This window comes from Myotis myotis, unplaced genomic scaffold (assembly GCF_014108235.1).
Source record: "Myotis myotis isolate mMyoMyo1 unplaced genomic scaffold, mMyoMyo1.p scaffold_m19_p_9, whole genome shotgun sequence".
Classification (NCBI taxonomy): domain Eukaryota; kingdom Metazoa; phylum Chordata; class Mammalia; order Chiroptera; family Vespertilionidae; genus Myotis; species Myotis myotis.
This window is the reverse complement of record NW_023416401.1, coordinates 33,223,675-33,245,678: the sequence shown is the minus strand read 5'-3', so window position 1 is coordinate 33,245,678 and position 22,004 is coordinate 33,223,675. Positions and strand designations below refer to the sequence as shown.

Here is a 22,004-nt window from a genome sequence, read left to right as displayed (position 1 = left end):
TCTCTTTAAAATCCCGGTTTCTGGGCCTCATCCTCCGGAAATTCTGTTTCTTTGTTACTAATGTTGTGGCCCCACCCCATAACAAAGAAACAGAATTTCTGGAGGATGAGGCCCAGAAATCAGGATTTTAAAGAGATTCCCAGGTGATCCTAATGTGCAGCCAAGGTTGAGAACCACTGTTATAGAGCAACCGGCAGCGCCGAGTTAGCATCTGACCGAGTGTTTGGAGCGAGCAGTCCAGGTTTCTTTCCGTGGTTCACCTGTCCCATAGGGGCGTGGCTGGTCCTTTGGCAACCTCTGGATCTCCTGGCTGTAGCTCTCTTATACTGGAATACTTTAGATCCATAATGTAAATATTTTAGATCCATAATGTAAACCATAATATGTATAAGTATTTATACTTTCTAAAGTCACAGATTATGTTCCCATTTGGGGGGGCGGGGGGTGGAGGAGCTAAAATGGTAACTAAAAACTTATTGAAGGCAGAGACCATCTTTGTTATGCTGCACTGTATCTGCAACTCCTGATGTGTCTGGCCTACATCTTGCCAAGTAAAGGTAGTAGGGCTTATCTAAAACCTCACTGAATCAGCTGCCAGGAAGTTTTGTAAGGAAGCGGCTAAGATAACAACCAGCCGGTACCACACTGGAAGCATTAGAGTACCAAGGTGCTTGGCATTCTGGGAAAGGTCACCTCAGACCATATTTCTTTTTTGTAAACTTTCCCAATATGGGATTTTCCTTCCTGCACTGACCCTATCATTGTCTCCATAAAATTCAGTTCTACACATACCTATTGACATTCCGTGTCTATGGGACACAATAGGAGATATTGCAGGGTTTACAGAAATAAGCAACAACATGCCTTTACGTGGTGGCATGTAATAGGCAGGTATCAAGCATTCTAGCAAAACATGCACATTTCATCGGAGGATCAAAAAGAGAGAGACTCTGTCTAGACTTTGAAGGGGTGTGGCATTTGAGATATTCTTTGAAGAAAGGATAAAATTTCCAGCTGGGAGTGTATGGGTGTGAGGAGAACATTCTAAACAGAAGGAATGGCATGAGTAGGAATCTGGATCACGAGATCTGTTTGGGGATCATGCAAATTACTTGTCTCTGAACATAGTGGATGGAAAGGAGAGTAGTAAAAGTGAAGGATAAACCCAGTAGTTGTGGCCAAATAAAAAAGATCCTTACATGCTGGGCCCACGTGTAATTTCTGTTACATGTAGTTTCTATTGGAAATTGAAGTTTATTGAGCAGAGCAAGTAAATGCCACTGGCTTTACCCTTTGGCAGGTTTTTTTTGGTGCTGGTATGAATAGAATGTTCATGCAGGAAGTTGCCAGATACAAGATTATGGCAAAGGGAATAAAAAGTTGGAAAACATATTAGAGAGATACTTCAAAAATGTCTTACACTTAGCAGTTGGTTGGGTCTTGCAGACAGAATCATGATTTTGTGCCTGGGTAACTGGGGAAATTGTAGCATCATTAACATAGGGAATCAGGAGTGTAGTTGATGGGGGACAAAGAATCCTCTTTTAGGCATATTGCCTTTGAGGTGCTGGCAGGACCTCCCAGAGAGATGCCCACAAAAGAAGTTAGAAACCGAATTCGGCACTTGGAGAATAGGGCCAGAGGCACAGAAGTTAATCCTGGAGAAGTGGTGACAGGAGTGGATGAAGCTGCCAGGAATTCAAGACAGAGCCACAGAGGCTCAGACGGAGCCCCGAGGAGATCTCCATGACTGTAATTCTAAGTTGGGAAAATGACATAGTTACTTCCTTTTTCAGAAAAAAAAAAAATTCTAATCTTACTGTTGGCTTTGATTTCCTGCTCACTCCTCCTGCTCTTCCCTCATCCCAAACTTTTGCTAAAGACTGCAAGAGTTACAGGACCAAAAAAAATTTACTAGGAGGAGTCAAGTCTAACAAATTTCTTCTTCCACCGGAAAAATCCTCCGATTAGAGGCTTTCAGTAATATGAAAAGACTGTGTTCAAATTTTGCCAAGGTTTGTGTATTGACTTTACTCAGCTTAAAATGAATCTGTAATTCTAAATTGGGAAAACCACATAGCTACTTCCTTTTTCAGAAAAAAAAAAAATGTCTGATCTTACTGTTGGCTTTGATTTCCTGCTCACTCCTTCTCAAAAATGTTCAATCGATTCCTGAAACTGGAAGGAATTTAAAATTCAGAGCTGACATATTGCAAACTACCTTTTATAGTTTATTTTTCCAGGCCATTCCCTAGGTTGAGATAAACAGGAAATGAATGGTTACTGTAACTGGGATATTTGCAGTATAAATACAATCTGTTAACTTTAGACCATTTCCTAGGCTTTACTCCTTTATAACTCACATTTTGTCTTCTTCTGGGGAGAGAAGAAAAGCATACATGATCTAAGAAAATAAACCTTGCTCTGTAGTATACAGCTTAACTTCTGGTTTTCATGCAAATTTTATCCTGTAAATCATACTGTGACCCATCATTTGGGGAACTAAAAAAACAAACTCTAAACCTTTATTTCCTTTGTGTTTTCTAAAGGTCAAATGCTGCAAATACTGGCCAGACGACACAGAGATATATAAAGACATTAAAGTTACCTTAATAGAAACAGAACTACTGGCAGAATATGTAATAAGAACATTTGCTGTTGAAAAGGTAAGTTTCCACACTGCAGACTTTGAAAAGCCATGGCCAGACATTAGTGGTGCTACCCTTGTTAACTTACTAAGCTAATCTGTACCTGGTCACACCTGAATGCAGGTAGACTCTGTCTAGTAATTTCTCAAGATTGCATCTCGCCCTTTGATTCTGTAACAGCTCAGTTCCATCTTAGAAGCAAATCATTTCCATTTCATAAGAGTCTATATTTTGCAGTTACACCAAATATATATGCCTGTCTGTCTTTTTCCTTTTTCTTTCAAACCTGGTTAATATTGCTTCTCTCTCTCCCTCTCTCTCTCTCTCTCTCTCGTCACTCACTGACAGTTGAATAATTCCCTTCATGTTGTATGTTCATGTGGGTTTCCTGTAGTGAGTTAGTATCTGTGTTGAGACCCAGGTCCTAACTCCTCCTGGAATCCCTCTACTTCCTGAGGCTTTTCAGGCCTCTGGTTTCACACGGACCGATGGATCTTCCAGGTTCTTCCAGGTCGAAGGGACTTACCTGGAAGCATAGGAAACCCTTGCATGAACCAGCACCACCATTCACCCTCACTCCCATACTGGTTTCAGCCTTTTGTACTTGCTGGTGTTGGGTCGTGAGTGCTCTGCCTTGGCTCTCCTCTGCCTCATCCCACGTGCATGGATGGGGCTTCTCCGGGAAGCACTGTAGGGCGTAACAGGGAATTTCCTTATCCCCCCTCTTTCTGCTGACATAGGGAGGGGCCGGAGGTGAAGCAAACTGCAGTCCATCCAGAGAAGTGTCACAGGTAGGCTGTGGGAAAGTGGAGGTGATGTGGCTGAGAAACACTCTGCCTGCCAGTCCTCATCTTGCCTCCGATGCAGGGGACACATGATGTTGTGTCTGAGGTCCACAGACAGTGTCAAGAGCTGACTCTCCAGAACTCAGCCCCGCACTGCTACACTGCGCATAGCCATTTTGTTGTGAATTTGTTCAGTGCAAGCTTGTGCTCATTTACACTGTCAGGTCCTCCTAGAGGACCTGGATTGTCCGTGGACTGCTGAGCAATTGGCTCTTGGCCTTCTCCTCTACTCTATATTCGTACTTTTTGGGTTAGCAAGACCAGTTTTAAGGAAATTGCAGCATCTGTTTACGGGCTAATTTACTCTTCTCTGTTTTGAACTACCTATCTTGGGTTTCAAATTCACATTTGTCAGAGAATCACAAGACTGAAAAGATTTTATTTTCGTCTGTTTCTCATACTATTTTTTTAGCCTGTCATTTTTAATAAGCAGGCAGGAGGCTTGGGGACTTCAAAGAACGTGGAGTTCTTGTTGCCTCAATTCTTCAAGTTCTGAACCTCACACTTTGATGTTTTTTTTTCCCCATCTTAGGCAGGTTTGGGGGGAGGATTTCTGTACAGCTCTTGGCAAGAGCGCTCATGAATTACTGCATTAAAACAGATAGCGATAAAAGACCCTCAATATTTTTTTCTTTTAAAAAAAAAATCATCCAAAGTCATCACTTAAACATGGAGTCCTTTGAACAGTAGTCAGCTCTCTAATAAGCTGAAAAGGCATCTCTGATGCTAAAGGAAGGGTTTGTTTGTTTCTTTGTTCTTTTTTAACCTCTTATTATACTCTCCTACGTCCCCAGTTACACAGAAATGTTTTAGAAATACCCAGTTATTTTAGTCACCAGACAACTAGCAAAGAGGTGGTGGAAGGGAGGGACGAGGAGCTTTTTCAGGCTTTGAGGGAAATCAGAATGACCTGTTTGTGGTTTTCTAACTGGACAACGGGAAACTTTAAGGAAAACAAATCATTAGCACTTACATGGAGCACTTCTTGTAGATTTTAAACTTTCTCATTAGAGGGGGAAACAGTCAGTCATATACGTGCGAGTCCTGCAATTCTGAGAGTATGTTGCATCGAGGGACCGAAGGTGAAAATGGATTTGGGCTCCACTCCACAAAACAAGCAAACACGTTGCAATCTGAAACCGATGAAGCCCTGTTTTGCATCGGACTGTCATCCTCTCCCACGTAGCGGATGACTCAAAGCTAAACAGATATTAAGCAAGGTGAAGTGTCCACTGTGTCAGGAGGAAGACAGCTGAAAAGTCCCCGTGGATCTCGGCTGTCTGGTGAATCTATCCTAGTCTATTCTGGCAGAAAGGAAGTTGACAGTGGCCACCGAATTCTCTCTACCTAGGAGGTGTTTGGGGTTCAGAGAAGGCAGTGGGAATATGAACCTAATGCCTCGTAGACAAAGAATGCACAGATATTTATTAAGTACACACTTTGTTCTAGGCCAGGGGTGGGCAAACTTTTTGACTCGAGGGCCACAATGGGTTCTTAAACTGGACCGGAGGGCCGGAAAAGCATGGATGGAGTGTTTGTGTGAACTAATATAAATTCAAAGTAAACATCATTACATAAAAGGGTACGGTCTTTTTTTCAATAGTTTTATTCATTTCAAACGGGCCGGATCCAGCCCGCGGGCCGTAGTTTGCCCACGGCTGTTCTAGGCACTATTATATGTCTTGGGTTCTTCTTTCCCATTAAATTGCATGGAAAAATGAAGTGAATATTACTTTTTTATGTTGCACTAATACTTGTTATAATGAAAAATAAACAAAAACATAATGATATCAAGTTGGGAATCATTTGTGTTGTGATCACTAATCACATCCAGGATTTCACCCCCAAATGAATTGACTCAGAAGCAGTTTCCTTTGCTAATCTTGAACATATAAGAGGGTGGAGGTTTCTTTTGGGGAAAAGACATTTATCTTGTTCCAAAAGTGAGTTTTAAAGGGATTGGTTGGGGGCCCATCTCATGATGGATGAAGTTTGGGACTTGGGGATGCTGGAGCTGAAATCTACCAAAGCTAGAAGGGGAAGTTCTCAAAAAATGAAAATTTAGAAAAAAAGGCAGTATATGGGGGGAAATGCCCTTCAGTGGTCTTTGGAATAAATAAATGTGTATCATAGGCATCCCCACTGTGTGCGACCACCACTGACCCAGTTGTCATACTTGGGGGAGTTCTCTAAGGGTCTGGAGAGTGACCCAGCTCAACCCTTTGTCTTCTGATGGAGACTTTGGGACTGGCTATGGTGTCAGCAATAAGAAATGTGGGCTCCTAACCACCTAGTAATGTTACTTTGGGGTCACAGAGCATATGTAGCAGATAACAGTGTTGGTTTTTATTCATGACTCTCTGATAGCTTAATACCTTAATGCTTAAACATCATTAAAGAATAGCATGATTTTCAAAGAGTACTAAAGCTTCAACATTTGTGGGTTCTTAAACTAAGACATATTGATACACTTATAGCAAGCAAGCCTTACCTGAAAATCTATAATTGTTAGCCTCTTCCAATCTTTCAAAGCACATAAAATTCTGAATTTCTCTGCTCATAAGTATGTGTGAACAATGACTGATGGTGAATGTGTTAAGGTTAGTGGGTACTTAATGTTATGATAAATAAAACCAAACTCAGGGACTAACGCAGAAATGGTAAATAGAGAGACAGGAGAAAATTAAATTTAACCCCAGATTTACATCCAGCCTTGATTCTGGAAGTAATTGTTGTTTTCAAAACAGACTTCAGCTTTAAGACACAGTCTTACAACATGGGCTCATGGTTAGAAAAAAAAATTGATGGATATACATCAACTAAAATATTCTCAAAACAAGAGTAAATTTTTAAAAAACAAAACCTTAAAGTCCCTTTCTTCTGCCTTCCCTTCACTTCAGTGGCAGGCAACTCTCCCACTTCAACTTACTGATCCAACAAAGAATTCTAGCAAAATGTGATTTCCATGGTATATATGTGCTTACATACCTGTTTTCCACAAGCCAGCTGCAACAACCTGAACACAGGAGGCACTGTCTGAATACCTCTGTGTCCCCAGCACTGAAGGTCATACCTGAAGGAAGCATTGCATTCACTAGATGGTCACTGCATGGATGAATGGATTAAATGTTTACCTGATTTAAAAAAGAGAACTCAATTGCAAATGAAAATTAGTTCTCTGGCCTATGTAGTTGGAGAGTAGTCCTCATTCATTCTTCCAGTGACATTCTCTAAGCATCCACAGTGTGTACACTGCTCAAAGGCCCGGGACAAAGGAACCAGAATACAGAAGAGAGAACAAGGGTCTTGCATTTTAGTAGCTGATCTCTTGAGCACACAGGTCCCTGTTCGGTGGCTCTTTCTCTGTGAACGCACACCTCACCCTTAGGAACTAAGTGACACACAAACTGTTCACTGAGTCTACTTTTTGGAAAAGAATTTCAAGGACTCAAAGAGATCCATCCATTCATTTGTGGATTTGCACCTGTCTATTAGTGTTGTCCCCAAACATCACCTCTCCTTCCACCCGACGAATATCTTCCTGCCTGTGGTAAGGTTTTCAGTGTATAAAATCTAAGAATGACCTTCTTCCCAGCAACTCAGAGTTTCTGTCCCTAGGCTCACTGGCCGCTCAGGGGTACCTGATTCTCTCCTGGTTGCTCATCATGTGTTTTCCTTTGTTCTTTCCCTGCAATGTGCTGAACTGGGAATGGCAGAGGGGCGTTCATGAAATCCGAGAGATCAGACAGTTTCACTTCACTGGCTGGCCCGATCACGGGGTCCCTTACCATGCCACAGGGCTGCTGGGATTCGTCCGGCAGGTCAAATCGAAGAGCCCGCCCAACTCAGGCCCATTGGTGGTGCACTGCAGGTGAGTAGCATGCCCAGAGCCTCTGGAAGGATGCACACAGGGGAATGGGTGTGGGTCTCCTTTGGGTGGTGAAAATGCTCTGGAACCCAGTGGAGGTGATGGTTGCACACCATTGTGAAGGTGTGAAATGCCACTGGCTTGTACATTTTAAATGGTTCATTTTATGTGATAGGAATTTCACCACAGTAGGATATTTTCTTTAAAGAAGCAGCTGCACAGGGGTCCTTTCCTTACTCTAACAGACATCTCTCTCCATTCAGTGCTGGTGCCGGGAGGACCGGCTGTTTCATCGTTATCGACATCATGCTGGACATGGCGGAAAGGGAAGGGGTGGTGGACATCTACAACTGTGTCAGGGAGCTGCGGTCACGGAGGGTGAACATGGTGCAGACGGAGGTACTGTGCTCCCATCAGTCCCCATCAGTTCTCGGACTCGTCCCCTGGGCCTCCTGTGCATCCTTATCCCCCAGAGTCAAGGAAAAAGAAACGCTGGCAGTTCTCTCTGCAAAACTCCCTAAAAGAAAAAGTGACTCAGCTGGCAGCCTTTCTTTCCTTCCTCCCTTCTTCCTTTTCTTTTCCTTTCATAACCAAACAAAAAAGCCCCCGATTCTCGCAGGTAACAGACTCTGTAGCCATGAGCCTAAATCCGTGCATGTTTCTGTGTCAAGGAGCCCAGGGGAGTCTCTGCATTAAGGCTTCAGGTTTCCAATTCCATTTCTCTTTATTATGCCTTTAAACCAGCTGGTGACCAGGGCAAGGTCACGCCTGAGAACAGCCAGGCAATTGCCAAGTGGCTCAAGGGTAGTGTCTGTACATTTTGTTCCTTTCCTGGTCCCTAAAAATTCTTCCCAGTGGCCTGGTATCGAGGGAATTTGCCCATTTTATAGAAGCACGTGTACCAACTAGTACTTCTATCAACTAGAATTCAAAGTGTATCAGGCATTTAAGCTTCTGAGGAAAAATATTAGATCCTACTCCTAGGAAATTTTTATGAATATGTGATTGTTTTAAGTAAGCATTACACTCACCACCTGGAAAATGATCCGTGAAGTAGAAAAAGGACTAAGAACAATCCATTACATTTTGATCATGCATAAATTTTACACAAGACACTGGAAAACCTAATTTATTTATTTATTTATTTATTTATTTATTTATTTATTTATTTTAGCTAATAAAGAAAAATAAAAGAAACTTTCTATGCTGTGTTCCTAGTCTTTTTCTCTTTAGAGTAGGAATTCTTTGTTTTAAAGATAATAATGATAATGTATTTTTTAAAATAAATTTTTATTGATTTCAGAGAGGAAGGGAGAGGGAGGGAGAGATAAAAACATCAATGATGAGAGAGAAGATCATTGATTCGCTGTCTCCTGCACGCCCCACACTGGTGATCGAGCCCGCAACCTGGGCATATGCCATGTTCAGGAATTGAGCCGTGACCTTCTGATTCATAGGTCGACATGAGCCACTGAGCCATGCCAGCCAGGCTAAAGACCCATTTTTACACTGTGGACTTGTAACCTATAAACAAGAGCCCTCCTCTAGACACAGAAGGACTTTTGTAACTATCACATTCATTAATATTTCAAAGGAAATAGTGCTAAGTGCTCAGAACTGGTTTTCCACTGTGATGTCAAGTTTCCCTAGACCTTCTCTGCATTATTAATTTGGTTGGCAAATTCTTTTTTTATCATGGATAGATAAGATTCTGCTCATTTCCTCATCTGAAATACTGAGTTTCAAACCTGTAGGATCAGAATTACTGAAGTAGTTTAGCCATTGTTACTCTAGCATCACAGTGCTTGCTCTAGTATTTATCAGTGTCTGATTGGTTGTAATCAGTCCATATAAGGCTTTAATCAGTCCATATAAAGGGTTGAGCCTGTTTGTCTCTTCCTCCCATTAAACTGTCATGAGTGGCCTTTCAGTAACCATGCCAGCTGTGCCACATGGGGAATACCCCTCTCCCAGTGGTCAGGTCCTCACACTGAATCTCTCGCCTCAGAACACTGGTCCATTTCCTTGACCATGTGGGGCTGCCTTCCCTTTTTCTCTATCTCAATCTCTCAGGTACCTTGGTGTCTCTTACTAACCAGTCCCCTCTGCTTCACCAGGAGCAATATGTGTTTATCCATGATGCCATCCTAGAAGCCTGTCTTTGCGGCGACACCTCCATCCCTGCTTCCCAAGTTCGGTCTCTGTATTATGACATGAACAAACTGGATCCACAGACAAATTCAAGCCAGATTAAAGAGGAATTCCGGGTAAGTCACACTAAAGGGAGAGGCGAGTGGCTGTGACTTTGCTCCTCAAGAAATATATCTAAGTCAGATCTTGAACCATTGAGTCAACACAGGGTTCCTCAACCTCAGCAATATTAATATTTGGGGCTGGATAATTCTTTGCTGTGGGGTTGTCATGTAGGATCCCTGGACTCTACCAACTGGATGCCAGAAGCCCTTCACTACATCAGTTGTGACAACCAGAAATGTGTGCGGACATTGCCTGTGTCCCATGGGGGCAAAGTTACTTTTTGAGAACCACTGGTCTAGCAGTGCCATTTCCCCACTTCAAAAGCAGACACTAGGTAGTCCCATAATGCCCTGGGGTGTAGCCCAAACAAGCAAGGTACTGCATTCAGAGTACTTGCCAGGCAAAAGTCATCCTCACGTTCCATCTAAACGTACCTGGCTCTAGACCAATTCTACCCAACCTCCTACTCCCAAGTGCCCAGATGTCTAGCCCTCATTAGACTCAATGGCCCTTATGTCTGATGGGCACTATCTATGGACAAAATCCAAGGAGAGAAAAGAGAAATAAAAATGTAACTGTGTGAGTGCGGCGATGGCGGAGGTGGAGGAGCAGATGATCTTGTACTCAGCTGTAGGAAACTTGGCTGTGCCACAGTCTGAATTAAGACAGTGTACTACCCAGCGTCTTGTCCACCGTCTGCATTCTATTACATAGACCCTGAACATGGTCACGCCGACACTGCGTGTGGAAGACTGTAGCATCGCACTTCTGCCCCGGAACCATGAGAAAAACCGGTGCATGGACATCCTGCCTCCGGACCGCTGCCTGCCTTTCCTCATCACCATCGACGGGGAGAGCAGCAACTACATCAACGCCGCTCTCATGGACGTAAGCCCACCTACCTTCCCTCGGAAGGAAATGGGAGATTTTTCTCCAGGGGTAGCAACTGGGAAATGACGAAGTGCAGCCTGGGTCTCCTTACACGCATCTGCCCTTGCTCTTTGGGGTGTTGTTTTTTTAAAGACAGAAACTATTTTTTCTGCAAAGTGCATTTCAGACTCCATATATATTTTCCTGTCAATGCAAACATTCTTGGTCTCTCAGAAACCACTAGTCCTAACGTATTGGTAAATGAATCATGTCCATTTACTCTCTGAGCACTTACATTTTAACCTGCTGGCCAGAGAGCAAGAGACAGCTCTTAGGTCACTATGGCAATGAAGTGGGATAATATGGTTTGCAACATTATTTTAGTGCCCTTTCTTCCTAATTCAGGCAGTAATTAACATGAGGGGGAAATTGCCTGTCAGTACAGATAGTACACAGCTCATTACTTCCTGTCAGTCTGTTTACTTCTAACTGAATGAGCATTTGCTATTCAATTGGTGGGAAATGTGAATGGATATTTTTAGTGCTAATATGGACATTTTAATTCTATGGGTGTGATATTGGTAAAAACTTGTTTGAGGCTCTCCAGAGCAGTAAAAAGCATATGTATCCTTTTGTGGCAAAAATAAGTAGCACCATCCTATCTAATAAACGGATGATATGCAAATTAAACATCACTCCATCACAAAGATGGCAGCGCCCATAGCCACAAGGTGGCAGCGTCCAGTCCTCTCAGCCCCGCTGGCAGCATGAGCGGACAGCATGAACGGCCTGGCAGAATGCTTGCTTCGTCACCACGGCCACGAGGCAAGCGTTCCACGCCCAGCCGTGGATGGGCCTCTGGCCAGGCCGGGGCACAGAACACTTGTATAAGAAGAGAAGGAACCGGCAAGCTGAGCAGAGTCAAGTGGCCCCCAACTCCCAGGCAAGGTCAAGTCCGGGCGGCCAGAGGGTGGAGGGGGTAGAGGATAGTGTGACAGGAGGGGCTGGTGGTGGAGGCACAGGTTGAAAGCCGGCTGAGAAAGAGGAAGGGAGCCCTTTATTGGAGTTCCTGAAAACAGGGAGGGAAGTCGTTTATATTTCTTAGCTGCGGATCGGCCTCTGGTCAGGCCGGGGTGTGGATGGGCCTCTGGGCAGCGGGTACAGAGCGGCCAGGCCCTGCAGAGAGCTATTAGCACACGGATTTGTGCGCAGGGCTACTAGTCACACATATAAGTAACAAGGAAAATTTTTAGGAAAAACATAACTATTTTAATTATGCGTGTTTTTAAATATGTTTTTATTGATTTTAAAGAGAAAGGGTGAGGGGGAAAGAGAGAGAAAAACATCTATGTGTGAGAGAAAAACATCAATCTACTGCCTCTGGGGTTGAGCCCACAACCCCGAAATCTGGACATGTGCCCTGACGGAATTGAACCTGTGACCTTTTGGTGCATGGGACAATGCTCAACCAACTGAGCACATTTCCCAAGGCTTAATTATACATATTTTTAAAATAAAATTAAATTTTCTTTATTAAAAAAATTATTAAAATCTTACTTGATAATATTCATAGGAGAATTGGCTAAAACAAAAGGATACTAAAATTTGAAAGAAAAGAAGAAATGAACAAATATGGTTACATACTAGCCAGAAGGAAGTGAAAGTAGCTGCATTTTTAGCAGGCAAAATAGGTTTTAAGGTTAAAAAAAAAAAAAAGACTTTAAAGGCAACTTTTAAAAAAAAGATAAAATGACTATTATTTTATGGCGTCATTTTGTAAGAAATAATGTTTGATGCGCTCAGAAGAAATAACAATGCTACACTAAAATTATGGCTTCAAAATATATAAAATAGAAATTGAAATACAAAGTGAAACGGAAAAATTCATCATCATATAAGGAGACAGTACCATGCTTCTTTCAGAGCCTAGTCAAGGAAACAGTCAAAAAAATCAGTTAAGTGCGGAGTAAGCTAGACCTAACGACAGAAGTAGAGCATTGGATTGAACAATGAATACACTTAAGGTCAGCCTGGGAGCCAAACATTCATGTGCTATTAGTTACTGACAAAAAGGGGTTACATTTTTTAAATGCTTTGAGATCTAACTCCCAAGCCCTAGATAAAAGCTTATTCCTCGGGGGGGGGGGGGGGGGGAGTACTGGGCGGGGCAGGGCGGGGAGGAGGGGGGGGCGAATTATGTATTGCTTTTCTACTAGAGACAGCAAAAATTTTATAAAATGCTCTTATGTTCTTAGTGTCAAAGTGAGAATATTTTATCATTACTATTCTGCAGATAAGTTTATATTTAGTCTGTTTTGGCATTGACAACGGTGATAGAATCTAACGGTTGTTAAATATGTTCAGTGTTTTATGTCACAAATTTGTATGCATATAAAATAACCTTAGCTTTCTCCCTTCATATTTTCTGATATATTTGGATCTTTCTTGTGTGTTTGCAGAGCTATAAACAGCCTTCCGCTTTTATAGTCACCCAGCATCCTCTGCCAAACACAGTGAAAGACTTCTGGAGACTGGTCCTGGATTATCACTGCACGTCTGTAGTTATGCTGAATGATGTGGATCCGGCCCAGGTGAGACTCATGAGCTCGTGCCCAGGGTTAATCTGTGTTTGCTTTATTTGCACATTGAAAAGTGTGGCCTCCAGTGCCAGGTCACAAAAGCCAGGCGAGGTTTGAGAACAGAAGATGCTGAAACACAAACGTTAAAAATCAGATGGAATTAGGGATTGGGGCAGAAAGTCATCTGAAACCAAAAGACAGGCTGGAATTACAGATGGTGGAAGCGAGAGGGCAAGACAGAGTCAGAAAGGATAGAAATACGGACTGGAGGGAAATCAAGGTAATGGGCAGAGTCAGAGCTGAACAGGAACAGGAACGTCACTACGCCAAAACCAGAGCAAGCAAGCCAGAAAGCCGTGATGGATGTCGGCATCTAACCCAGCGCTTGATCCCATCAGGGATAGTACCATGATGGGGTGGCAGTGGAGACCGGCAGGCAATTTTAAAGGACAGCAATTAGTTGTGTCAACTCTTTGATAAAGATATTAAAAAGAAATAAAACTGGGACTTGAAGATAAGAGAAGCTCAGAATGATAAATGGGACATTATCATAGCTCCTCTTCTGAAACATAAAAAAAGATAGAATGGACAGTAATGACTCGATATTAATAATGGGGTTTAAAAACATTTTCTTAGAGAGACTTGTCAGGCGAGCATTAGCACAGTGGCCGTTTAGGAGCCGAATTTATTGCTTTAGGATACAGCCATACTAATCACAGGCTTAACTGTCATGACAGTTACGCTAAGTTTGAACTTAGCATGTTTTAAGAATAAACTTGTTCTGGAACTGAATTCATTTTCTATCTAATAGAGACAAATTCTTTAAAATAAAATAAATAATAAAATGGCCTATTTCAGCATCCAAAGTGAATAAGATTGATAAGATTTTCCCTTCCTGAAATCTACTTTATTGCCATCAATCTGCCGTAAATGACAAGGAATTCACTTTAATGCTGTAATGTTTTTAATTATGTTAGAGATACTACATTATATTGTTAGGGCTGTAGCCTGAAAGTTCATGAAATAATAATGACAATCCTTGTCCTCATCTAGTCTTTTTTGCTTAAGAAGCTTAAATGTTTTAGGTCTTCCCCATTGATCCTCTCCAGAGGATAGATTGCAGCCATTTAAAAACACAACCACAGCTAAGAGAGCTTCAAAGACACAACTCAAAATAGAACTACGGATCCTGGTTTTCTAACCCGCAGTGTCCAGGTTAAATTTCCCTAATTCAAGAGTCCTTAGTCATAGATAGTTATAGAATAAAGGACTTGATCCCCCTTCAGAATCATTCTTTTCCCCCTAATGTGGATCCTGAAATGTAGTGATGTACTGTTTTGTTCATATTAGTGAGCCAGGCGTTAGTGATTTCTGTGTGTTCTCTTTGAACAGCAATATTTGAATTCTGAAGCTGCATTCTAAACCCAAACTGTCTGGACTGAAACCAAGCCTTGCCTGGCCAGTGGGAGGAGAGACAAAGAGACAGTAATTCCATTCAGCAGACAGAGCTGATTTTCAGAGTGAGAGAAAAGGGGCTCCTGGGAGTCAGTCTTTCAGAGAACACTAAACTGAGCATTTAAACTTAAAGGCTTTGCAATTGTACGAGAATAGCACTCAACTATTTTAAGTATTTATAGGTCCAGTTCATGGGTGTGTTATACACCATTTAAGCCATTTTATACATGGTTTACTTGGGCAAAGTGCAGAATGCAGTGTGCCAAGAGCCAAATGTCAGCCTGGGCCATTCATATTTCTTTGGTGTAAATGACAAGCTTTTGATCAGGGTTTGAACTGAGAGAACCAGCAAAAAGCAAAGCTAGCTCAGTCAGGAGTAAAATGGGCAGAACAGTTCAACTGTGCATGTTCGGATTTTATTACCATCTCGGCTTCCCATCACAATGCCTATTGATTTTAACAGTGGGTACATTTGGATATCAAAAAGAAAATAAATATTAGCATGCTATAGTTTGATAAGGCAGTTTTATAACTTGTCGCCAGGAAGTGCTGGTGAGGAAGGGAAATTTTCATGAAAGCATTATTTAAAAATAAATAAATGGCCGGTCAAGATAGAGGTATAGGGAAACGTGCTACTCACATCCTCCTACAACCACATCAAAAATACAACTAAATTACATAACAACCATTATTCAGAACCACCTGAAATCTAGCTCAATGGAAGTCCTACAACTAATGATTTAAAAAAGAAGCCACATCAAGACTGGTATGAGGGGCAGAAATGTAGCACATAAAAAGTAGGAGGAATATCTTGGCTGTGGAGATTCCCCCTGAAGAATAAAAAGTTCCAGCCCCAAACCAGGCCCCCTAGCCCAGGGTTCCAATGCCAGGAAGAGAAGTCCCCATAACTTCGGGCTGTAAAAACCAGCGGGGATTGTGGGTGAGTGTGATGGAAGCTGCTGGGGTCCTAGGCAGTTCCTCTTAAAAGGCCCCGCACAGACTTACTCAGACTCTCTCCTTCTGAACTCCAATGCTCGGTCAGCACCTTGAAAAGTACCAGAGACATAAGGGTAGAAACTAAAATGTTTGGCATCGAGAGCTGGAGGGACAGCTTTCTGCTGGCAAAGGCCATTGTTCCCTTTGTGATCCCTTCCCCCACAGAACCAGCAGGGGGTTCCATATCTGAGTCTCCATTAACCTGGCTATGACTGTTCACCCTGCCCTGGTGATCCAGCCGTGGGCAAACTACGACCCGCGGGCCGGATCTGGCCCGTTCGGCTGTTCTATCCGGCCCGCAGAGCCGAAAGAGTGGAGGGTTCTCTTGCTCTCCCCTCCGCTCCTTCACCAGCAGCAGTGTTAACATGTATTAGTTCACACAAACACTCCATCCATGCTTTTGTTCCGGCCCTCCGGTCCAGTTTAAGAACCCATTGTGGCCCTCGAGTCAAAAAGTTTGCCCACCCCTGCTTAGACCCTGCCCCACCAACTTGGGTTCTATATTTATCTGGATGATCACTTAGTGTTATATCGTGTCTAATCACTGGACTGGACACCTGAAACTAATATAATATAAATTTTAAAAATAAATAAATATAATTTCTAAGATACTGTTAAGAAAGTACCCTTAGTTACCCTACTTTCATTCTTAATCATAAAGTCCAAATCTCTAACTTCTTTATAATAGAGGAAGATTGCTCTTTAGGTTGACCCACCATTAACTGAAAATTATCTTGCATATAAATCAACCTTTGCAACCTCTGACCAATAAGATTTTTAGGCTCTTTGGGAAATAAAAGTCATCAAAAAGGAAATTCAGCTAGTAGATTCTCTTGTTGTGGTCCTTCATTTTGCTTAAAATGAGCTGATATGTTTTTCATCTGCTCTTGGCCCAATAGAAACTGGTTATAAAGTAATGAAGTGGTTCTTTTTTTGTCTCACCACAGCTATTTGTCCCTCTGGTAAATCAGAAAGATAAAAGTTACACTATACTACCCAAAGTGTCACTGGAATATCATGCCCCAAAAGAAGTTTCATTTCCAACTTTAAATGCCTATTGGGGTCTTGTGAGAAGGAAAGACCTTGGATGTTCTCTCACCTATCTCTAAATTTAGTATTTCTACTAAACTGTGGCTAATAGAATGGTGGCTAACAGAATGAAAGTGCCAGCTTCATTAGCCACCATGCCCAGCTGCACTTCTTCCACATAGAGCTGTGCATCGCATCCCATTCATGCAAAAGTTCCAGTAACCTAGTGTTACCAAAGCTAGAGTGTGAGACTCTAGGAAATTGTGGTTTTTATTAAAGCCACCTCCAGGTAAAGCATTTACTCCTATTACACCAGGTTTCCTACAACAGAGCAGGAGGGTTTGGACCAGAGCATAAAAATGCAACCTAACACTGTTATCAGTATCTTGTCACAAAATAGCCCTATTCCCAAAGTGATTACAAATTGCAAAGCAAGCCCAGGGGAAGATGGAGATTTGGGTGTTTGCAGGTATGTGTGTCATCTTAAGTACCATAGCTCTTCTAATGGCAGCTAGTGGCATCTTCCCAGGGCCTTGTAAGAGTTCCTGTCAGCAGCAGAAGGAATCTTACGATAGGGTGTGTAAAATAGCATCCACATGTCCTCAGAAAACAGAATCGCTCATAGTTTAATGATGCTTTCTCAGAAAATGCAGGGAAAAGTTCTAGATGAAGGACAGGTGGAGCTGAGGAATCAGCCAACAACAAAGTCCACAAGTCTCCTTTCTTGAAGGAAAAGAGAGAAAGGAAAGAAAACAGTGAATCACAGAAGTATTAAGACCCACTGAATGTCAATACTGACCATATTCAAACTGCTCAGAGTAAACTTATTCTTATAAATAACCCCATCTTTCTTTGTTCTGAATTCAGTTGTGTCCACAGTACTGGCCAGAGAACGGAGTTCACAGACATGGCCCCATCCAAGTGGAATTTGTTTCTGCTGATTTAGAAGAAGACATCATCAGCAGGATATTCCGTATTTATAATGCATCCAGAGTAAGAATCACAGCCACTATCACTTACATTGGGGTTTCATTATTTTCTCTTTCACTGCATATTTAGTGCGCCACTCTGTGACAGTCACTGTTCTAGGAGTATGGACTATATCAGGGCTATATCAGGAAACAAAGTTCCCTGACCTTATGGAACTTTCATTCTAATGGGAGGTGATAATGGATATAACAGATATAATGAGATATGTTAGAAATTGGTAAATGCTATAGAAAAAAAGAAGCTGGAATGTAGAAAGTGCTAGGGCATTAACAGGAGGGAGAGCAAGGCTCTGTCTTAAGTAGATGTACAGTGTGAGCAAACACCTGATGGAAGTGAGGGCGCAACCATCCGACGTTCCGCAGAGTCAGCTTTCCAGGCAGAAGTACTGGTCAGTGCAAAGGCCCTGAGCGAGGGTTTCTGGAACAGTAAAGAGGCTGATGTGGCTGGAGCACAGTAAGCTCTGATCACCTAGAGGGAATGGGGGGGGTCGGGGAGAGGCGTGGCAGAGATCATGCAGGACCTTGCAGTCCACTGCAAAGATTTGGGCATTTGCTTTGAAGGAAATCGGGAGCCATTACAGGGTTTGAGTAGAAGACTCACGTGATATAATTTACCTTTGAAAAGGAGTACTCTGGCTTCTGTGTTAAGAATAGACTTTAAGAGAGGCCCATCGGGAGATAATCATAACAATCTAGGTGAGAAATGACAATGGCAGAACAAGAGTGGTAGCAGTTGGAGGTAGTCAGAAATAGAGAGATTCTGGTATATTCTGGCAGCAGAACCAATAGGATTTGCTGACAGTTTGGCTCCTAGGGAGCTGAGGGTGATTCTTTAGATTTTGGTTCTGAGAACTAGAATGATGGAATTGACATGAACCGAGTTAGGGAAGATGGTGGGTGTAAACAGGACAGTTGGCGGGGGTATGGTGGGGTGGGGGGGATGGGGGTCATATGTGGAGAGAGAGTCAGGAGTTCAATTTGAAGCATATCAGGTTTGAGGTGACCATTAGACACCTAAGTGGAAATATTGAGTTGGCATTTGGATCTATGAGGACAGAGGTCTGATCTGGAGGTATGAATTGATGACTATTGGAATATTTAAAGCCATGAAATCATCAAATGAGAGACAAAAGAGAAAGGGATCCAAGGACTGAGCCAGGGGTCCATCAGCAAGTGGTCTGGGAGAAAGGGAGGCCAACACAGAGGGGAGAGGGCAGTCAGGCACAAGGAGCAGCCAGGCGAAGAAAGTGTGTCAACGAGAAAAGCGTGACCACCTGTGTCAAAGACTGCTGGGGGCCACGGAACGTGTAGTGCACATGGTGTAGCCATGGCGGATTAAAACTGTTGCCTCTTCTAACATTTTCTTGAATACTGCAATTCTATTTAACTATGACTACAGACTAATTAACTATTGATATCTCAGCAAGATTCACACCAATAAGCAAAATCATATTATATTCACAGGAAACGCAGTGCAATCTGTAACACCCTGAGCTCACAAACATCTCCTGATTGTAATTTATCCTTTACTTTTAATTTACCTGTAATTACCTAAAGTAGAGCCATCTTACCATTTACTACACCATGTGGTCAATGTTCGTGTTGTGTGTTATTTTTCACTTGGCTTTTGCAAAATCGTAAGCCTTCAGCTTCACTTTTATTTGTCTGGTCTGTCATTTCAAACACCTGGTTTTTTATAACACCTCAATATTAAAACTCATAACTCTCAGGCCAGTAGAAGCTTCCTCTGTTATTTATAGGCTAGCCTCTCCTTTAATATTGCCCTGCTTTGATGAGAAGACCAAGTAGGTGGAACCTGCCCACTGGAATTCAATAAAGTAAATAATGCCTGTTTTCTTTTCACTCCCTGGTTATTGCCTGATTCTCCAGCCCCAAGATGGATATCGGATGGTGCAGCAATTCCAGTTCCTGGGCTGGCCGATGTACAGAGACACGCCGGTGTCCAAGCGCTCCTTCCTGAAGCTCATTCGCCAAGTGGACAAGTGGCAGGAGGAATACAATGGCGGGGAAGGCCGCACGGTTGTGCACTGCTTGTAAGTGTGAGATAGAGCCCTGCATCCGGGAATGACCAGCCACCTTCCATTACCTGCCATTTCACTATCTCTTGTTTCACTACAATTGGAGAAGAAATAAGTAGATGTGAGTGAAAGGAGATGATCTACTTGATGAAGGTTTGGTTTGCTTTGCAGAAAACAAGATATGCATGTTTTGATTCTGCATTTGCACAGACTGTGACTGCTATAAAAACAAGCCCTGAACTTGTGATTGGGAACCCCACACCCCCAAAACACACACACACAGACGTGGGTTAGCCCAATGAGCTCCTACCAACTCTTGAGAACCAGTTGTTAACATTTGGGGGACTTTTCTGAGCAGGTTGAACTTTCTAAACTGTTGGTTACTTGATAAACCATCCATGTGAAAGAGTCTACATCACAGAAATCAGCAAATACTAGAAATCAGGGCTAGCTGGCCATCACACTAGCATAGTGGGTGATTCTGTTGGAAATCATGTCAGAGACTTCAAAGGAACTGTCGGTTTTTTCTTTGTGGTTTTAAGAGAGTTTTTTTGTTGTTTTATTTTGGTTTGGGCCTGGGAATATAGATATTGGGGAGATTTGGTTGGAGCCATTGTCTCCAAAGTGGGGTCTCCAGGCCACCAGTTTTAGCAGGTGCTGAAATGGGAGAACCTCTGCCACAGAGCAGTGACTCCCAACCTGAGCTGCTCATGGAGAGTCATTTGGGAAATTTCTATGCCCTGGCCACACCCAAGCCAAATTAAATCAAAATCGCTGGGAGTGGGGCCCACACACTGGTGTGTTTTTAAACTCATAGTTTTAACATTCGGCCAAGATGAAGAGCTGCTGAAAAGAGACTTCCATGCTTTTCAAAGCACTTCCACCTGCATTTCCTCATTGGTGATGACATGTAGCTAATCAGCCAGCTGGAATTGGCTTAATGGAGCAGGCAATTAGAAAGTCGTGGCAATTAGGGAAAATGTTTAGAGAATTTGTGGAAACTTAAAGTGTTAAGCTTATGTCTCCTTTCAGTGGAATGTCATTACAAGTATGCAATGAGATCTCTTCCAAATTGAAGGGAAAATAAAGTTTTACTCTGGGCCCACTAACCCTCATTAAAATGACAAGCTTGTGCCCATATCTCATGCCATGCCACCCCCACTCAGGGCCCTAGGAGACCTTCTGACAATTTAGAACTCCGCCTTGCCTCTCAAGTCAAAATGTGGCATGTCAGCCTGTAGGAAACCGGAATTCCCTTGGAAAGAATCTTAGGAACCTACCCACACTTAACCCTAATCCTTTGTGCCCTGAAAAGCTGTTTATAAGCCATCACCCTTTACTACTTTCTCCTTCCTTTTCATGGACCCAGTTCATTAAAAACATCTCTACCAAGAAAATGCCAAAAGGAATGATGAACAACTCACATCCCCATTTTTATTTCTTTCAAGTCCAGAAATAACTTCTGATCAGAATAAGATCAGAGGGTCACCAGTGTGAGTTAATACAATCCTGGCAAGGAAAATTGACATTTTAGTTAGAGTTTGTATTATATCTATTAAGTTTAAAAACAAAACAAAACAAAAAAACACTAAAAGTAGTTTGTAGCTATCCATTTCTGCATCTAGAGTCTGCCAGCATCTAGAACTAGGAGCATAATGCATGGCACCAAATCTGATTAGTAGCTTCCTTTCAAGGGCAAGTGCTGTAATTCAAAGGACTAAGTCACAGTGGGGGAAGTTGAGGCACTAGACAAGCCTGCGGGGAAGATACAGGATCCTTTACATCACTGTACCTCAGAGACAACCACCGACTATAGTCTTCCAGGACACAGCGGTGGCCCTAGAACTAAACAGTTATGTCACGTCTCCATGTGACATCTAAAGCAGAGGACTGTTATTTAACTGTAGTGGACGGTGGTGGACATCTGTTGTTTCTTCCCCTTCTTCCCCTTCTACGGTGAGAAAAACCTTTATTTTTTGGCGGGGAGCCATTCTCCTCCATTATAAAGTCCTTGTGGTTCCCATGGGGCTGCCTCTTGCTCTCTTAACATTGGGGTGGCCAAGAGACCCAGGCCTGGTGAGAATGTTTATTGTTGTTTAGGTTTTTAAATCTAAATCTAAGACTTTCAGTTGTGAGAAACTAGGTTAAATTGGTACCCTCCAGTATAAGCCAGCAAAGAATGCTTTGAACCACAACAGCTCCCTGCTATTCTTCTGAGGTAAGGACATTTTTTTAGCATAATATAGCGCCACCTAATGGCTGAGGGCAGAGCATCCCTGCCCAAGACAGACTTCCAGGGGCTGTGAAATTGAATGGTTCTTTAAGCCACATATACTCACGATAAGCAAATAGGGGATTTTTTTTTCTTTATACATATCTCCCAGCTAATAAAACCAGAAGAAATATACAATATCACCATTTTGCAATCCT

The 22,004-nt window shown here is 42.5% G+C and overlaps 1 protein-coding gene across 12 annotated transcripts in view; it reads left to right on the top strand.

Moving 5' to 3' along the window:
• Window positions 1-22,004, top strand: part of PTPRM (protein tyrosine phosphatase receptor type M) — a 666,818-nt gene that overhangs the window by 632,281 nt on the left and 12,533 nt on the right. For 6 of the 12 annotated variants that reach the window (XM_036321437.1, XM_036321431.1, XM_036321433.1 and 3 more), the window contains 9 exons: window positions 2,550-2,666; window positions 3,389-3,439; window positions 7,210-7,364; window positions 7,625-7,760; window positions 9,479-9,628; window positions 10,332-10,505; window positions 12,947-13,078; window positions 17,414-17,539; window positions 19,426-19,589. In XM_036321437.1, coding sequence (XP_036177330.1) covers window positions 2,550-2,666; window positions 3,389-3,439; window positions 7,210-7,364; window positions 7,625-7,760; window positions 9,479-9,628; window positions 10,332-10,505; window positions 12,947-13,078; window positions 17,414-17,539; window positions 19,426-19,589 — 1,205 coding nt within the window. The remainder of the gene's footprint in view (window positions 1-2,549; window positions 2,667-3,388; window positions 3,440-7,209; window positions 7,365-7,624; window positions 7,761-9,478; window positions 9,629-10,331; window positions 10,506-12,946; window positions 13,079-17,413; window positions 17,540-19,425; window positions 19,590-22,004) is intronic. The other 6 variants (XM_036321438.1, XM_036321435.1, XM_036321434.1 and 3 more) reach the window with 1 other exon arrangement.